We start from the raw sequence: 18,312 nt of genomic DNA, 5'->3' as shown, positions 1-18,312 counted from the left end.
GACAAGGGGTGGGGGGGGTAAAAAGCCCCCCAACCCGGTTGATCACGTGGAATGTGAGAGGGCTGAACGGGCCGATAAAGAGGGCATGAGTACTCGCACACCTTAAGAAACTTAAGGCAGACGTGGTTATGTTACAAGAGATGCACTTGAAACTTATAGATCAGGTTAGACTACGCAAAGGATGGGTGGGGCAGGTGTTTCATTCGGGGCTAGATGCGAAAAACAGGGGGGTGGCAATACTAGTGGGGAAGCGGGTTATGTTTGAGGCAAAGACCATAGTGGCGGATAGCGGGGGCAGATACGTGATGGTGAGTGGCAAATTACAGGGGGAGGCGCTGGTCTTGGTAAACGTATATGCCCCGAACTGGGATGATGCCAATTTTATGAGGCGCATGCTAGGACGCATCCCGGACCTAGAGGTGGGAAAGTTGGTAATGGGGGGGAGATTTTAATACGGTGCTGGAGCCAGGGCTGGACAGGTCGAGATCCAGGACTGGAAGGAGGCCGGCTGTAGCCAAGGTGCTTAAAGATTTTATGGAGCAGGTGGGAGGAGTAGACCCGTGGAGATTTAGCAGACCTAGGAGTCAGGAGTTTTCGTTTTTCTCCCATGTCCACAAAGTTTATTCGCGAATAGACTTTTTTGTCTTGGGAAGGGCATTGATCCCGAAGGTGAGGGGGACGGAGTATACGGCTATAGCCATTTCGGATCACGCTCCACATTGGGTAGACTTGGAGATAGGGGAGGAAACAGAAGGGCGTCCACCCTGGGGAATGGACATGGGACTAATGGCAGATGAGGGGGTGTGTCTAAGGGTGAGGGGGTGCATTGAAAAATACTTGGAACTCAATGATAACGGGGAGGTCCAGGTGGGAGTGGTCTGGGAGGCGCTGAAGGCAGTGGTTAGAGGGGAGCTGATATCAATAAGGGCACATAAAGGAAAGCAGGAGAGTAGGGAACGGGAGCGGTTGCTGCAAGAACTTCTGAGGGTGGACAGGCAATATGCGGAGGCACCGGAGGAGGGACTGTACAGGGAAAGGCAAAGGTTACACGTAGAATTTGACTTGCTGACAACGGGTACTGCAGAAGCACAGTGGAGGAAGGCACAGGGTGTACAGTATGAGTATGGGGAGAAGGCGAGCAGGTTGCTGGCCCATCAATTGAGGAAAAGGGGAGCAGCGAGGGAAATAGGGGGAGTGAGGGATGAGGAAGGAGAGATAGAGCGGGGAGCGGAGAGAGTGAATGGAGTGTTCAAGGCGTTCTATAAAAGATTATACGAAGCTCGGCCCCCGGATGGGAAGGAGAGAATGATGTGCTTCCTGGACCGGCTGGAATTTCCTAAGGTGGAGGAGCAGGAGAGGGTGGGACTGGGAGCACAGATCGAGATAGAGGAAGTAGTGAAAGGAATTAGGAGTATGCAGGCGGGGAAGGCTCCGGGACCGGATGGATTTCCAGTCGAATCTTATAGGAAATATGTGGACTTGCTTGCCCCGATACTGATGAGAACCTTTAATGAGGTGAAGGAAAGGGGACAGCTGCCCCCGACTATGTCGGAGGCAACGATAGCGCTTCTCCTAAAGAAGGAAAAAGACCCGCTGCAATGCGGGTCCTATAGACCTATTTCCCTCCTAAATGTAGACGCCAAGATTCTGGCCAAGGTAATGGCAATGAGGATAGAGGATTGTGTCCCGGGGGTAGTCCATGAGGACCAAACTGGGTTTGTGAAGGGGAGACAGCTGAATACGAATATACGGAGGCTGCTAGGGGTAATGATGATGCCCTCACCAGAGGGGGAAGCGGAGATAGTGGTGGCGATGGATGCTGAGAAAGCATTTGATAGAGTGGAGTGGGATTATTTGTGGGAGGTGTTGAGGAGATTTGGTTTTGGAGAGGGGTATGTTAGATGGGTACAGCTGCTGTATAGGGCCCCGATGGCGAGCGTGGTCACGAATGGACGGGGGTCTGCGTATTTTCGGCTCCATAGAGGGACGAGGCAGGGATGTCCACTGTCCCCATTATTGTTTGCACTGGTGATTGAGCCCCTGGCAATAGCATTGAGGGGTTCCAGGAAGTGGAGGGGAGTACTCCGGGGAGGAGAGGAACACCGGGTATCTCTTTACGCGGACGATTTATTGGTGTATGTGGTGGACCCGGCGGAGGGGATGCCAGAGATGATGCGGATACTTGGGGAGTTTGGAGAATTTTCAGGATATAAGCTGAACATGGGGAAAAGTGAGCTGTTTGTGGTGCATCCAGGGGAGCAGAGCAGAGAAATAGAGGACTTACCGCTGAGGAAGGTAACAAGGGACTTTCGCTACTTGGGGATTCAGATAGCCAAGAATTGGGGTACATTGCATCGGTTAAACTTAACGCGGTTGGTGGAACAGATGGAGGAGGACTTCAAGAGATGGGACATGGTATCCCTGTCACTGGCAGGGAGGGTACAAGCAGTTAAAATGGTGGTCCTCCCGAGATTCCTCTTTGTGTTTCAGTGCCTCCCGGTGGTGATCACGAAGGCTTTTTTCAAAAGGATTGAGAAGAGTATCATGAGTTTTGTGTGGGCCGGGAAGACCCCGAGAGTGAGGAAGGGATTTTTGCAGCGTAGTAGGGATAGGTGGGGGCTGGCGCTACCGAGCCTGAGTGAGTACTACTGGGCCGCCAACATCTCAATGGTATGTAAGTGGATGGGAGAAGAGGAGGGAGCGGCGTGGAAGAGATTGGAGAAGGCGTCCTGTAGGGGGACTTGCCTACAAGCCATGGTGACGGCGCCGTTGCCGTTCTCACCGAAGAAATACACCACAAGCCCGGTGGTGGTGGCTACTCTGAAAATTTGGGGGCAATGGAGACGGCATAGGGGAAAGACGGGAGCCTCGGTGTGGTCCCCGATAAGAAATAATCATAGGTTTGCTCCGGGGAGAATGGATGGGGGATTTGGAACATGGCAAAGAGCAGGAGTAACACAATTGAGAGATCTGTTTGTAGATGGGACGTTTGCAAGTCTGGGAGCGCTGGCCGAAAAATATGGGTTGCCCCAAGGGAATGCATTCCGGTATATGCAACTGAGTGCTTTTGCGAGGCAACAGGTGAGGGAATTCCCGCAGCTCCCGACGCTGGAAATGAGGGATGAGGGGGAGATTATGGTAGATGAGCTGAAAGGGAAATGGGAAGAAGAGCTGGGGGAGGAGATTGAGGAGGGGCTGTGGGCTGATGCCCTAAGTAGGGTAAACTCATCGTCCTCGTGTGCCAGGCTAAGCCTGATACAATTTAAGGTGTTACACAGGGCGCATATGACTGGAGCACGGCTCAGTAAATTTTTTGGAGTAGAGGATAGGTGTGCAAGATGCTCGAGAAGCCCAGCGAATCACACCCACATGTTCTGGTCATGTCCGGCACTACAGGGGTTTTGGGTGGGGGTGACAAAGGTTCTTTCGAAGGTGGTGGGGGTCCAGGTCGAACCAAGCTGGGGGTTGCAGAAGAGCCGGGAGTGCAGGAGGCGAAAGAGGCTGATGTTTTGGCCTTTGCGTCCCTAGTAGCCCGGCGCAGGATACTGTTGATGTGGAAGGAAGCCAAGCCCCCGGGTGTGGAGACCTGGATAAATGACATGGCAGGATTTATAAAGCTGGAACGGATTAAGTTCGCCCTAAGGGGATCGGCTCAAGGGTTCACCAGGCGGTGGCAACCGTTCGTCGAATACCTCACAGAAAGATAGAGGGAATGGAAAAGAAGAAGACAGCAGCAGTAACCCGGGGGGGAGGGAGGGGGGGGTGGGGGGTGGGGGGAGGAACCAGAGGGATTCTCAGGGATGTTAATATATAAGTATAATATGTATAGGTTGTTGTTGTAGATAATTGTATATTGGACGGTTAAAACATATTTTTGGAGAATATTTATCTGGGACAAGGCAGTTGCCATTTAGTTTTGTTTTTGTTTATATATGATTTATTTCTTGTTTATAAAACTGGCCATTGTTATTTATATTGTGATATTACTGTGTAAAGGATACACAATGTACTGTGATGGTTGGCCAAAAATTTTCAATAAAATATATTTTTTAAAAAAAAGAACATACGAAATGGGAGTTAGAATGGGCCATTTCCCTGCTCTGCCGTTCTATGAGTTGTCTTCTACCTCACTCAACGATCCGGCACTATCTTTGTATCCCAAATGTGATGCTGACCTACTTAATTCACTGCAGTTCGAGCACTGTGCCCAGCTTTGGGAGTCTTAATTTAGGGAAGATGTGCAGATCTGGAGAAAGTATAGAAAAGCTTTCCCTGGATGGCTTTCCCAGGGATGGGATGGTTTTAATCCTGAGTGAAGAAACTGCAGTTCTCTGGTTGATGAAACAGAAAATTAATAATCTGATCGAAGTGTCCACTTCATTTCAATGTAATGCATGAGCTTTTTAATTGTGAATTCTGCATCCAATTTATTTTTAACCTTATTTTGCCAGGAATGTCCTATATAGCAGCCATGCTCCTAATGAACATGCAGGAAGAGGATGCTTTCTGGGCTTTGGTTGTCCTACTAGAAAAGCCCAAGTACCTGGCTGGATTTTATGAACATTCGTTAGACACGTATGTCACTTGTGCCTGTCGCGAATACCGTGCCTCTCGCTGTGTGTGGTCATCTGTCACTGCACCTTTCTATGCCTGTCACACCCGTCACTGAGAGTCTGGCTTCTCTTTTCTGTCCTCAGTGTTGCTGAAATGAATTGGTTAAGGAATCAAATTTGAAACCATGACCACAGAGATCCAACCCCAAACTTCACTCAAATGAAAGAGAGGTTTTCATTTCTGTAGCACTTTTCATGACCTCATGAAGTACCAAGAATTTAACAGGCAATACAGTAATTGGAAGTGTAGTCACCCTTGTAAGAAACATGGAAGCCAATTTTTGCAGAGCCAACTCTCACAAACCACAATGAGTAAGTGACCGGAAACACTCTGAATTTGAGTTTATCCAATACTCTGCTGTCCATGTCTTAATGCACACACTACCCCTTGCCACTGCCTGTCAGCCTACATTGACTCTCAGTCAAGCAGTACTTTGAGTCTCACCCTTGTCCTTAAACTCCTCCATGGCCTATCCTCTTTCTATCTCTGTAATATCCTCCAACCCCACAGCCACAAGTTATGGAATTACCTCCTTAAACCTCTTCACCTCCTATTGGCCAATATTTATCCCTTGACCAACATCATTTAAAAAAAAAAAAAATGATCTGGTCATTATCACATTGCTGTTTCAGGGAGCTTGCTGTGCACAAATTGGCTGCCACATTTCGTAAAATTCGACAGTGGCTTCAAAAGAGTTAATTGACTGTAAAGCACTGAGATTGTGGAAGGCGGCAGATGCAAGTTTTTTTTTTTTTCTTAGTCCCCTCAGGATGCCCCAAAGCAATTTTTATAGCCAAATAATTACTTTTTTAAAAATGTAGTCACACTTTTTCAGTAAACGTGGCTGCCAGTTTACACACCGCAAGATCCCACAACTATCTGGTGAGCTGGATAATAAATGATGGCCAGGACAACAGGGGATTTCTCCGCTACTTGTTTTTCGTGTTCATCTGACCAGCCAGACATTTGACATCTCATTCGAAAGAAAGCACCTCCTGACAGCTCTTCGTCAGCATTGCGCTGGGAGGATTGATCTAGGTTATGTGGTCTCATCCCTGGAGTCAAACTTGAACCCATGGTTTACTAACTCAGCGACAAGAGGAAGGGTGGCATGTAGTGCAGTGGTTAGCACTGGGACTGCGGCGCTGAGGACCCGGGTTCGAATCCCGGCCCTGGGTCACTGTCCGTGTGGAGTTTACACATTCTCCCCATGTCTACATGGGTTTCAACCCCACAAATTTAAAGATGCGCAGGTTAGGTGGATTAGCCACGCTAAATTGCCCCTTAATTGGAAAAAAAATAATTGGGTACTCTAAATTTATTGAAAAATATAAGAGAGACGAGGACGTCCAGATAAGCAGAGGTTGACTCCTGGCCAATGTGTTTTCCCTCCTGTGTTTCTAATCATGAGTCACCAGCAGTTCAGGGCAAGTTGGCCTTCTTTAGCCTTCCTGGATGTGTGGCGACAATCCAAAAGGATCATTTCCCCCTGTACGGGAGGCCTTTATTTGTTGCTGACATGGGAACCTTGCTTTTGAACACAGTCTGGCCTCTTGCAAATCATCAATTTTAATCACCTCACCAATGGAGGATGTGCTTTCAGCTGCCTGAGCCCCAAAGTGTGGAAATTCCCCTCTAAATCTCTCTGCCTCTCTACCTCTCTCCTCCTGTAAGATCCTGCCTTCAACCCTACGTCTTTGATCAAGATTTTGGCCACCTTTCTCAATATTTCCCTATTTGATTTGGTGTCAGATTTTCTTCGATAATGCCCCTGAGGCTTCTTGACAGGCATTATGTTGTTAAAGACGCTATATAAATGCATGCTCATTTAAATTGAGCTGCATTGCATATGTATAATGAAATGTAACTTTTTGCTTTACAGAATTCAAAGGCATGCTAAAATCTTTCAACAGTTGCTGAAACATCGAATGCCTTGTCTCTGGCAGCACATGGTAAGGACTTTATAATGGACCTGTAGCTTTATCCCAACCCACTTTCTCTCCGATTTAGTAACTCGTTCGCCATTCTCAAGCTGAGGCCCACCTGTTTCGCAAACGTTGTTTCCTTGGTTCAGGATCGAGTGCAGGTGTGTTTTCCGAAACGTCCAGCATGAGTCCGGATGTATAGAAAGGCTGCAATGCATGATGGGATTTTAGATCCGCTCTAGAATAAACCATGAAGTTGAAACATAAGTAATTCATGTAGGTTGTCCAAATCTAGTGATTCCACGATTAACCGGTTACCTCTGAAACGAGCAAGAGGCCAGCTCATTTACCAAAAATTCCATCTTTTTTATACAATTGCCACACAAGTGCCAGGCAATAACCACCTCCAACAAGAGGACCTAACCATCGGCCCTTGATATTCAATGGCATTATCGTTCCCTCGCTATCAACATCCTGGGGGGTTACCACTGAGACCAGAAACTGAACTGGATTAGCCATTTAATACTGTTTCTACAAGAGCAGGTCAGAAGCTCGGAATCCTGCTTCGACTAACTCACCTCCTGACTTCCCAAAGCCTGCCCACTATCTACAAGACACAGGTCAGAGGTGTGATGGAATACTCTTGTTTGGATAAGTGCAGCTCCAACAACACTGAAGAAGCTCAACAACATCCACCGACGCACAGTGGCAGCTGTGTGTACCATCTACAAGATGCACTGCAGGAACTCACCAACTGTCTTTAGACAGCACCTTCCAAACCCATGATGCACAGGCAACTGATACCTGGGAACACCAATACCTGGAGGTACTCCTCCAAGTCACTCACCATCCTGACTTGGGAATATATTACTGCTCCTTCAATGTCGCTGGGTCAAACTCCCAGAGTTCCCTCCATAACAGCACTGTGGGTGTACCTATACCTCAGTGACTGCAGCGATTCAAGAGGCCGTTCACCACCACACTCTCCAAGGCAATTAGGGATGGCAATAAAAGCTGACCTAGCCAGAGACACCTACATCTCGCAAATTTTTTTTAATTTTTAAATGCCTCCTGTTAATCCTTATCCATGATTTTGCTTCTTGGCTATCATTATCTGCTCACTTATTGTGTGTCCGGACTTGATTGTCTCCTGGTCCTCTGTTCCTTTAGGTCACTGTGTCATCTCGTAGTCTTCCCTGCAGTGCCTCAAATCTCCAACACCCACCTTGTCCTCCCGATTTTAATGGACCTTCAATTTCCTGCCTCCTACACGTAATATCACATGCTCTTGCTTCTGTTAGACAGGCTGTTTAATCTAAGTATCTTCCACATCTACCTGACTACCCCACAGGGTAACACAGGATGGGCAATCAATACGCTCTTGCCAGTGTCACCCACATCACAAGAAGAAAAATGTCATGTGTTTTTTTTAAAATGATAGATTTTGGTGTCCAGATGTGAAAATACAAAGTAACCAAACTGTTTAATGTAATTTCTGCCTTCATCCCAGGAGAATACCATGGGGAGGAAGTGAGGGAATTGAGTAGAAACTTCTTTATCCAGAGAGTGATGAGAGTGTGGAATTTGCTACCACAGGAATAGTTGTGAATAGTATAGATGCATTTACCCTCCAGCACAAGCCACTTGTGCTGAATGGCTGGCTGACTTCTGTGCTGTCTGCTCTACATCAGTTTGAATCGTAATTAATTGTAATGAAATTGGAATTGTGTGATTATTTTAAAAGTGTCACAAAATGCGAATGCTTGAATATTCCTTTTTTGTCAGGTTTGTGGGAACAGTACTAATGACACACTTTTAATCCTGGCAGGAGAACTTGGAAGTGGCACCATTACTGTTCATCACCACTTGGTTCCTGACCCTTTTTACATCCTTACCCTGCTGGGATTCGGTGTTGGCTATCTGGGATCTAATCATTCTAGATGGTAAGAGCAATATTTAAAACCAAATATCACTGATAATCTTTGGATTTATTATTTACACCAATAAGTAAATATTTTTAAAAAAATATTTTTATTATGGTATTTGAAATTTTTTATAAAAATAACTAACAACGACATCAACCTCATATAATAAACATTCCCCCCCCCCCCCCATCCCAATCTTCACACACCCCAACCCTAAAACAACAATCCGGCCCTAGCACCTGCAAATACCTAAAGCCGTTCCCTGCTGACAATTCAAATTTATCGTCCAAGGCTTTCAAGCTGGGAAAGCTCCCGTCTATAAATAGATCCCCCATCCTTCTAATTCCTGCCCTTTGCCATCTCAGGAACCCACCATCTAGCCTACCCGGTACAAACCTATGATTATTATACATTGGGGTCCAAACCGATGCTCCCTCCACTTGCCACCACCACCACCGGACTTGTGGAATATCGGGCCGGTGAGAACGGAAGAGGTGCCGTTATCAGTGCTGCCAAACTGGTGTCTTTGCATGACGCCGCTCCCATACCGACCCCTCCCCCACTACCCACTTCCTAATCATGGCTATATTAGCCGGCCAGTAGTAATTGCAGAAGTTCGGCAGCGCCAACCCCCCCCCGACTGCGTTCCAGCAACACTTTCTTCACTCACCGGGTTTTACCCGCCCCCACACAAAGCCCAAAATAATCTTATTCACCCGCTTGAAAAAGGCCTTTGGAATGAAGATAGGGAGGCACTGAAAGACAAACAGAAATCTGGGGAGGACCATCATTTTCACGGTTTGTACCCTCCCCGCCAGTGATAGCAGGAGCATGTCCCATCTCTTAAAGTCCCCTTCCATTTGTTCTACCAGCCGGGATAGGTTTAACTTGTGCAGTGCCTCCCGTTCCTGGGCCACCTGGATTCCCAGAACCCGAAAGCTCTTCCCGACCACTCTAAGCGGCAGCTCTCCCAGTCTCTCCTCCTGTCCTCTTGCCTGGATCGCAAACATCTCGCTTTTCCCCATGTTCAATTTATACCCCGAAAAATTGCCAAATTCCCCCAGGATTCGCATTACTTCCCCCATCCCCTCCAAGGGGGTCTGAAATATACAATAGCAGGTCATCTGCATAAAGCGAGACCTGGTGCTCCACCCCCCCACCCCCCCCCCAAACCAGCCCTTTCCAGTTCCTAGAGGCTCTTAACGGCATGGCCAATGGCTCTATGGCCAGAACAAACCGTAACGGGGAGAGATGGCACCTTTGCCTCGTCCCTCGGTGTAGTTTAAAGTACCCCGACCTCAGCCGGTTCGTACGCACACTCGCTACTGATGCCTGATAAAGCAACCGCACCCAGTCAATAAAGCCCTCACCAAAGCCAAACCTTCCCAGGGCCTCCCACAGGTAATTCCACTCCACCCGATCAAAAGCCTTCTCCGCATCCATCGCTACCACCACCTCCACCTCCCCTCCATCTGAGGGCATCATAATAACATTCAAAAGCCTTCGAACATTGCCCTTGAGTTGCCTGCCCTTTACAAATCCCATCTGGTCTTCCCCTATCACCCCCAGGACACAGTCCTCTATCCTTGTGGCCAGTATCTTAGCTAACAGTTTGGTGTCCACATTCAGTAGAGAAATTGGCCTGTACAAACCGCATTGCTCCGGATCCTTCTCCCGTTTCAGGATCAATGAAATCGAGGCCTGCGACATTGTTGGGGGGAGGACTCTTTTCTCTCTCGCTTCATTAAATGTCCTAACCAGCAGTCAGCTCAATATCTCTGAAAACTTCTTATGGAATTCCACCGGGTAGCTGTCACGCCCCGGGGCCTTGCCCGACTGCATGCCCTCCAGCCCCTTGATTATTTCCTCACTCACAATTGGGGCTCCCAACCCTTCCACCAGATACTCATCTACCCTCGGAAACCTCAACTGATCCAAAAACTGCCTCATCCCCTCCACCCCAGCCGGGGGTTCCGATTCATATAATTTACTCTAGAAGTCCTCAAACACCTCGTTCACCCCCGCTGGGTCCAGGACAGTATTGCCGCCTCTACTCTTTACTTTACCTATCTCCCTGGCTGCCTCCCTTTTCCTGAGCTGGTGCGCCAACATTCTGCTTGCCTTTTCCCCGTACTCCTTCATCACCCCTCTTGCCTTTGTCAACTGTTCCACTGCTTTCCCTGTGGTCAACAGCCCAAACTCCGCCTGTAACCTCTGCCGTTCCCTCAGTAGCCCTGCGTTCGGGGCCTCCAAGTATCTCCTGTCCACCTGGAGTATCTCCTCCACTAGCCTGTCCCTCTCAATCCGTTCCGCCTTTTCTCTGTGGGCCCGTATCGAGATTAATTCCCCTCTGACCACTGCCTTCAGAGCTTCCCAAACCGTTGCTGCGGAGACCTCTCCTGTATCATTTGTTTGCACGTAGTTCTGGATGGACTTGTTAACCCGCCCACAGACCGCTTTGTCCGCTAGCAACCCCACAGTGGGCGTTGCCCTCTCTCCACACTAACCCGTAGATCCACCCAATGCGGGGCATGATCCGACACTGCAATTGCCGAATACTCAGTATCCATCACCTTCGGTATTAGCGCCCTGCTCAGAACAAAAAAGTTGATGCGAGAGTATACCTTGTGGACATGTGAGAAAAAGGAAAACTCCTTTGCCCTTGGTCGTGCAAACCTCCATGTGTCTACTCCCCTCATCTGTTCCATAAACCCCTTCAGTTCCTTTGCCGCAGCCGGCCTCCTCCCTGTCCTGGATTTTGACCGGTCCAATTCCGGATCAATGACTGTGTTAAAGTCTCTCCTCCCATGATCAGGTTATGTGATGCTAAGTCTGGGATCTTACCTAAAACCCGCCTGATAAATTCCACAGCATCCCAATTTGGAGCCTAGATGTTCACGAATACCACACCACCTCCAGCTTCCCACTCACCATTATGTACCTACCCCCTTGTCTGAGACGATTCTCCCTGCCTCGAATGCCACTCGTTTGTTGATCAAGATTGCTATCTGCCTGGTCTTTGAGAAAGCCCTGAGTGGAATACTTGGCTAACCCGCCCCTTTCTCAATCTTGTCTGGTCTGTCACCTTTAGGTGTGTCTCTTGTAGCATTGCCACATCCGCCTTCAGCCCCCTCAAATGAGCAAATACGCGAGCCCTCTTGACCAGCCCATTCACCCCTCTGAAGTTCCATGTAATCAGCCTGGTGGGGGGCTTCCAGCAACCCCCCCCCCCCTGCCATCTAGCCATCACCCTTTTTAGGCCAGCCTCTACCACGTGCCCCCCGTCTCCTCGAGCCCCCCCTTGGGCATTCGCCATTCCCGACCTCCCATTTGTCCCCTAGTACCAGTTCCTCCACTGTCAGCAAAGCAGCTCCCCCTGCCAATGAGTAAATATGACAGATAGGCTCGGAGATTGGGCCAAAATTTGGCAGATGGGAGTTTAATCTAGATAAATGTGAGATTGTTCATTTTGGCCAAAAAAATAGAAAGGCAAATTATTATCTAATGGAAAGCAGATTCAAAATGCATTTGGGCAGAGGGATCTGGGTGTCTTTGTTCATGAATCGCAGAAAGTCGGTACGCAGGTACAGCATGTAATTAAAAAGGCAAATGGAATGTTAGCGTTTATTGCAAAAGGATTGAAGTATAAATGTAGAGATATTGTTGCAATTTTAACAGGTGTGGTTATAGGCCAGGGTGTAGAAAACTCCAAAGTATATCATGGAGTTCACCTGACCTACAACTGTGTATTAATTTTGGTTACGAGGAGCACAAGAGCCTATCTTTCAGGTGTTATTCAACATAGGCCTTAAGCACTTTTAATCAAAAACAAAGTTTATTCTACGGATTCAGTTAACATTTTTATAAACACACGCAGTAAGCAATTTTATCAACTACAAACATAAATACCCCACACAGCTACAGTACTCTATGTATAACCCTTAATAAATTCCCCCTTTAAGCTGTCCAACTTAGTAACACGATCCCATAAATCAGAAACCCCTTTTCAAAGGTGTGGCCAAGCACACAGCACTCAAGACCTGGTATACAATCTTGTTTCCTTTCCAAAACATCAGGTTTGAATTCCTTCCAGAAAGCAGTTATTTCTTTTCAATTTATCACATAATCTGGAAACAGTTTTCAAAATGCAGAGAGAGAGACTCCAAGATGCTTGTCTGAATACAGCAACCAAATGTGCAAATGAAAGCAAAAAACACCGAGACAGACAACATCCCCAAACCAAAGCAAAAGTAAAACTCAAAGCCACAGCCCCGCTCCACCCACACAATGACATCACTGAAGCCATGTGATAAGACAAAACATTTCTTAAAGGGACACTCCCATGACACTGTTTCTGAGACCACATCTGGAGTATTGTGTCCAGTTTTGGTCTTGTTATTTGGGTTAGGATGTGGTGGCATTGGAGGCAGTTCAGAGGAGGTTCACCGGATTGATTCCCGAGATGAAAAGGTATGAGGAGACATTAAACAGTTTGGGCTTATATTGCTGGAGTTTAGAAGGATGAGAAGGGGTCTGATCAAGGTAAAATATTAAAAGGGATTTATAAAGTAAACATAGACCAAATGTTCCTCCTTGGGGGCAATCTAGAATGAGAGGTCACAGATATAGGTTGAGAGGTGGTAGATTTAGAACGGAGATGAGGAGGAACTACTTCTCGCAGAGGGTGGTTTGTGGAACTTGCTGCCCCAAAGTGCGGTGGAATCTGAGTCATTAAATGGTTTCAAGAAGGAGATAAATATATTTCTGATTTTTTAAAATGGGTTAAAGGGACACAGGGAACAGGTAGGTAGGTGGATTTGAGACTAGGAAGAGATCAGCCACAATCTGATTAAATGGCAGAAAAAGCTTGAAGGATGGAATTGCCTTAGTCTACTCCTAATTCCTATGTTCCTATCTCACCTGAAAGATACCACCTCCAACGGTACAACATGCTCTTGTTGGAGTCTTCCATTTGTTCCCATTTCTTTCTTTTGTTTTATTTTATTATTTATGGTCTATGGACTCATAATTGTAATGTGCCTTTAAGACTTAAACTGAGGCAGCCTGCTAGTCAGGACAGTCTGTTCCAGGATTTTTAAATTGTTTTTGGTGAGTAGAATACAGACTCATCGGCGCTAAAGGAATCTTAAGAACCAGCCTTGGTGGGGCAGCACAGTGGTTAACACTTCTGCCTATGGCACTGAGGACCCGGGTTCAATCCCGGCCCCGGGTCACTGTCCGTGTGAAGTTTGCACATTCTCCCCGTGTCTGCATGGGTTTCACCCCACAACTCAAAGATATGCAGGTTAGGTGGATTGGCCACACTAAATTGCCCCTTAATTTGAAAAAAATGTATTGGGTACTCTAAACTTCTAAAAAAAGAAGAAAAAAAGAACCAGCCTTGGATGAAGTCGATTCGATTGGCTGGCTGACAACCTGTGGGTTGTCCAGGGACAGTGTTCTGCTGACAACAGTCAATGATTGGTTCCTGCAGAATGCTTAGAAGAGATTAGACCTTGAAGGGAATAGGCACCCTCTCTGTCTCTCTCTCTGCTGAAGCAAACCTGTGTGCATGCATACGTGTGCCCAAGGCTGAATGTTGTCCAAGTCTTGCTTTAGTTACTGAGGAATTGCAAATAGTGCTAAAGCAAGTGCAATTGCAATCATTAACAAACATTCCCACCTCAGGCCTTATGGTGGGGGGATAATCATTGATGAAGCAGCTGAAGATGGTTGGGCCTAGGATGCTATTCTGAGGAATATCTGCTGTTTGGGGCTGAGATGATTCACCTCCAACAACCATCTTGTGCCAGGTATGACACCTAGAAGTGGAGACTTGCCCAACCTTGATTGCTGTTGACTTAAATTTTGTTTCAACTGCTTAATTCCATGCTCTTGGATGTCAGGGAAGTTGTTCTTGCCTCTTCGCTGGAATTCAGCTTTTTCGTCCATGTTTGGACCAAACTGTAAAGAGGCCTGGAGCCAGGTGCCCCCTGGTGGAATCCAAACTGAACATCAGTGACCAGGTTATTGCTGTGTGAATGCTGCTCAGTAGTGCTGTTAATGACAAATTCATCACTTTGTGGATTATTGAAGTAGGCTGATGGGATAACCATTGGCCAGATTGGAATTTCCTGCTTTTTGTGGACAGGACATAGCTAGACAATTTACCACATTGTACTGGTTAAGCTTGGCTAGGGGTTTAGCTATTCTGGAACACGAGTCTTCAGCACTACAGCCATGATGTTGTCTTTGTATCCGGGTGACATTCTTGGTGGTACTGTGGGAGTGCTGCACTTGCTGGGGTACCATCTTTCGGATGAAGCGTTAAGGTGGCCTCCCAGGTGGCACAATTGAAAAATGGACGGGTATTCTCCTGATATTTCTCTCCTCAACCAATACAGTCCAAGACAAATCAACGGATTCAATCGGTCGTTTGCTGTATATGGGAGCCTGGCTGCCGCGTTTGCCTGCATAGCAACACTGACTACAATTAGAAGTTAGTTGTAAATGATGTGAGTTTGCCTGAGGATGTGAAAGGTAATTTATAATAGTAAGTGCAGGAAGGAAACGATTGAAATGTGTGCCGCTCTGCTTCCCCTAGCTTGTATGTTCAGTGAGAATGTGACCGCTTACTTTGGCAGACGGAAGGGGGAGAGCTGACATTTGAGTCCATTCTGGACCAAGTCCAGAACAATGGCATAGGTACTGCTGATGTGCTCCCCCCAGACTATCCCACTTACCAGATGTGCTTCAGCAACCAAAGTATCCTTCAGCAGCACTTCACAAACCTGCAATGTTTCTCTCTTTGACTCCAAAAGGGCAAAGGCAGCAGGTGCATGGGTACGCCATCACCTGCAAGCTCTTTTCCATCCTGCCTCAGAACTATTTCAGCCTTTTGTTGTCTTTAAATCTTCAGACACTTCGACCAGTTTATTATTCAAATGTTTTACTCAGGTGCCCTTATTTGCGAGATGAACAAAGAACAAATTCAAGTTCATGATTCAACCAAATTTATTATCAAACATAGTAAAAACAGTTACCCCCCCTTAAATTATCCAAGCTACAATAATGCCAAGATTCTTAATATTACCCGTGCCGATGAACTCAATCGAGCTGTGGGTCCAATTCTCTGAGTCTCGTTGTCTCAGGGCCTCCATCCATGATAGAGGGTCTCGCACACTGCTTCCTTCCATCCTCTGGTCTGCCGTCGAACCTTCTCTGTTGCCTCTGCATTGAGTCTGCGCTGGGTAGGGTCCTGGTGGTCGATGAATATATACCTCTTCGTGCTTTTCCAGAAGGTTCTCAGGCCCTCAGCCAATGAGGTCTCAATGGAATTGCCGATTGCAACTCTGCAGCACACCAGGAACCCACTCCCAGGGGTCCATCTCTAGTTATATTGTCCACACGTAACCTTACTCCATATATGGTAACAGCGGGAAATCTGGGTGTCAGAAAGTCTAGCTTCACCTAGGCAATCCAAAACAATTAATCCATTTGAATGGGACTGATTATCTCCTGGTGTCCTGTTTACAGACAGGCCCAGACTTCTCTTGACTGTCTCTTCTCTGCTCGATGTATTTGAACTTGGCTGTTTGAATTCCCATCCCATTGCCTGTGGGCTGACTGTGGTTGTGATTTTAAAATGTCCAATTCTTAATTTAAAGTGTCTAGTTATCTATTGGGTCTAAAATTCAGGCTGTTATCCATTTTACCACACTTTCCTTTAACTGATGAGAAACCACAGGCTGGCGAGCCACCGAGGGCGATGGTGGTGCAGTTGCACCGCTTTCTGGACAAGGAGAAGATCCTTCGATGGGCGAGGCACACCAGGAAATGTACCTGGGAAGGGAACAAGCTGTGGGTCTACCAGGACCTGGGAGAACTGGCTAAGAGGAGGGCTGGGTTTAACCGGGTTAAGGGTGTCCTCTTTAAAAAGGGGGTGAAGTTTGGAGTATTGTACCCGGCCCAGTTGTGGGTGACTTTCCAGAAGCGCGAGTATTATTTTGGCACGCCAGAGGAGGCGATGGAGTTTGTGAGGGACAATGGACTGGGAGGAGTGTGAGAACATTGAACTTTGGAGGAATTGTGTTTTTTAAAGGTTTTGGATGATGGGTTGTTTAGTGGGCAGATTGTTTCATGGGGGAATAACGATGGTGAGTGCACCTTTTGTTACTCTTTAGGGCTGTATGGTTGGGGGGAAGGGAACTGGGGGAGGTGGTGAGGTTGGAGACCTTGGGCAGGGGCCACCAAGTTAGCTGGGCGGGCTGACTAACTGGAGTGAAGTGGGGGGTTGCCACGAGGCAGGCACGGTTGGCGATGAAATGGGGCTGGTTCTTTGTTTGAGGGTTGGGGGGGGTTGCTGACAAGGGTGTGACCCATGGAGGTTTGGGAGGCCGAGGGCGAAGAGGTTTTCATACTTCTCCCATGTGCATCGGGTGTACTCCCAGGTTGATATTTTTGTGCTTGATAAGGCATTGCTGGTAGGGGTGATTGACTCAGAATTTGGCAATTGTGGTCGGGTGTGGGGGGGTTGCGAGGGTGCGGGGGGGGGGGGGGGTGGTTTAGGGAAGAGTCCAACACACACAGTGGAGGCTGGATGTGGGTTTGTTAACGGATGAGAAAGTGTATGAGCGGGTGAGGGCTGCCATTTGTGGCTGCGTGGACTAAACAATACGGGGGAGGTCACGGCCGCTCCGCTGTGGGAGGCGCACAAGGCGGTGGTTGGAGGGGAGTTCATTTCAATTCGGTGTGGGTGAGTGACCTGACGGAATTCCTGGGGCTGGAAAAGGTCAAGTTCATCTTGAGGGGGTCGGTGGATGGGTTCACCCGGAGGTAGAAGCCGTTTATTGATTTCTTTAAGGAAGTTTAAGGGGTCGTCGGGGTGGGTTAAAACGGGGAAGGTGGGATATGAGGAGGGGGGGGGGTTGTTTATGATGTTGTTTGGTTGTTCTGATTTTGTTTGTTTATATGAAAATCCCTTGAATAAAATATTTAACGAAAAGAAAGCCAGATGATGAAGGATAGACCAGAGCCAATCTTTATACGTTTTTGTTTATTTACAGAATTACACAAGCATACACTTCTTAACCCAATAAACCCAGCTTCCGTCTGTGTCTATTTATTGAGGGTCTAAAGTGATGGCCAGTTAATGCCCATCACCTGCATACAATTAAACATAATCAATACAAAATTAACACTGCACACACTCTGTCACTTTACAAAATGGCAATCAGAGCAGCTATGATTTAAAGTCACTCAAATGCACTCCATTATCCAATACTGAGGCAGTGCTGCACTGTCATAGATACTGTCTTTTGGAAGAGATGTTAAATCTGTCCAACCTGTTTGTGCGAGGGGCCACATTCCTATGTTTTCTCAGTGGCGTTCTGTCGCTGGCAGCGGGATATTCCGAGAAACCCACGGCTGGGGAGGCGGAGAATTCACCCAATGGTTTGGCACAACATAAAAAATGAATTTCAAAGAAAAGAAGTAATCTGCTGAGCAAAAATAAAGCTATGTCAAAGCAATAATTTGAAGAAAGAGTGATTAATCAGGATGACCATTAGAGCATGAGGGGGTGTGTATGGCCAGTTCACTCCCAGTCTCTTGGTGCTCACTCATTCGTTTTCACCCGCTGTGAATGGGTGTGAGCATGTGTTGGTGTGTGAGGGTGAGAGAGAACCCTGATACTGCGAGTGAACCAGACACAGACATGTGCACACTCACACTCGTTCACATGCAATCTCACGCTCTAGTCCTATGGTTCTTTCTTTCCCCTCTTGCACTGTCTCTGTCTCTCTCTCTTCCGGTCTCGTTTATTCCCCCCCCCCCCCCCCCCCCCCCCC

The 18,312-nt window shown here is 47.4% G+C and overlaps 1 protein-coding gene across 6 annotated transcripts in view; it reads left to right on the top strand.

Moving 5' to 3' along the window:
- Nucleotides 1-18,312, top strand: part of LOC140384464 (TBC1 domain family member whacked) — a 269,719-nt gene that overhangs the window by 63,522 nt on the left and 187,885 nt on the right. For all 6 annotated transcript variants that reach the window (XR_011933059.1, XR_011933060.1, XM_072466186.1 and 3 more), the window contains 3 exons: nt 4,452-4,575; nt 6,497-6,566; nt 8,368-8,482. Coding sequence is in view for 4 of the 6 variants with exons in the window: in XM_072466186.1 (XP_072322287.1) it covers nt 4,452-4,575; nt 6,497-6,566; nt 8,368-8,482 (309 nt within the window). In the remaining 2 variants the exon portion in view is untranslated. The remainder of the gene's footprint in view (nt 1-4,451; nt 4,576-6,496; nt 6,567-8,367; nt 8,483-18,312) is intronic.

The sequence above is a fragment of the Scyliorhinus torazame genome, chromosome 10 (assembly GCF_047496885.1).
Source record: "Scyliorhinus torazame isolate Kashiwa2021f chromosome 10, sScyTor2.1, whole genome shotgun sequence".
NCBI classification, from domain to species: domain Eukaryota; kingdom Metazoa; phylum Chordata; class Chondrichthyes; order Carcharhiniformes; family Scyliorhinidae; genus Scyliorhinus; species Scyliorhinus torazame.
The sequence above is the reverse complement of the archived record's forward strand: the minus strand, read 5'-3'. Positions and strand labels throughout refer to the sequence as shown.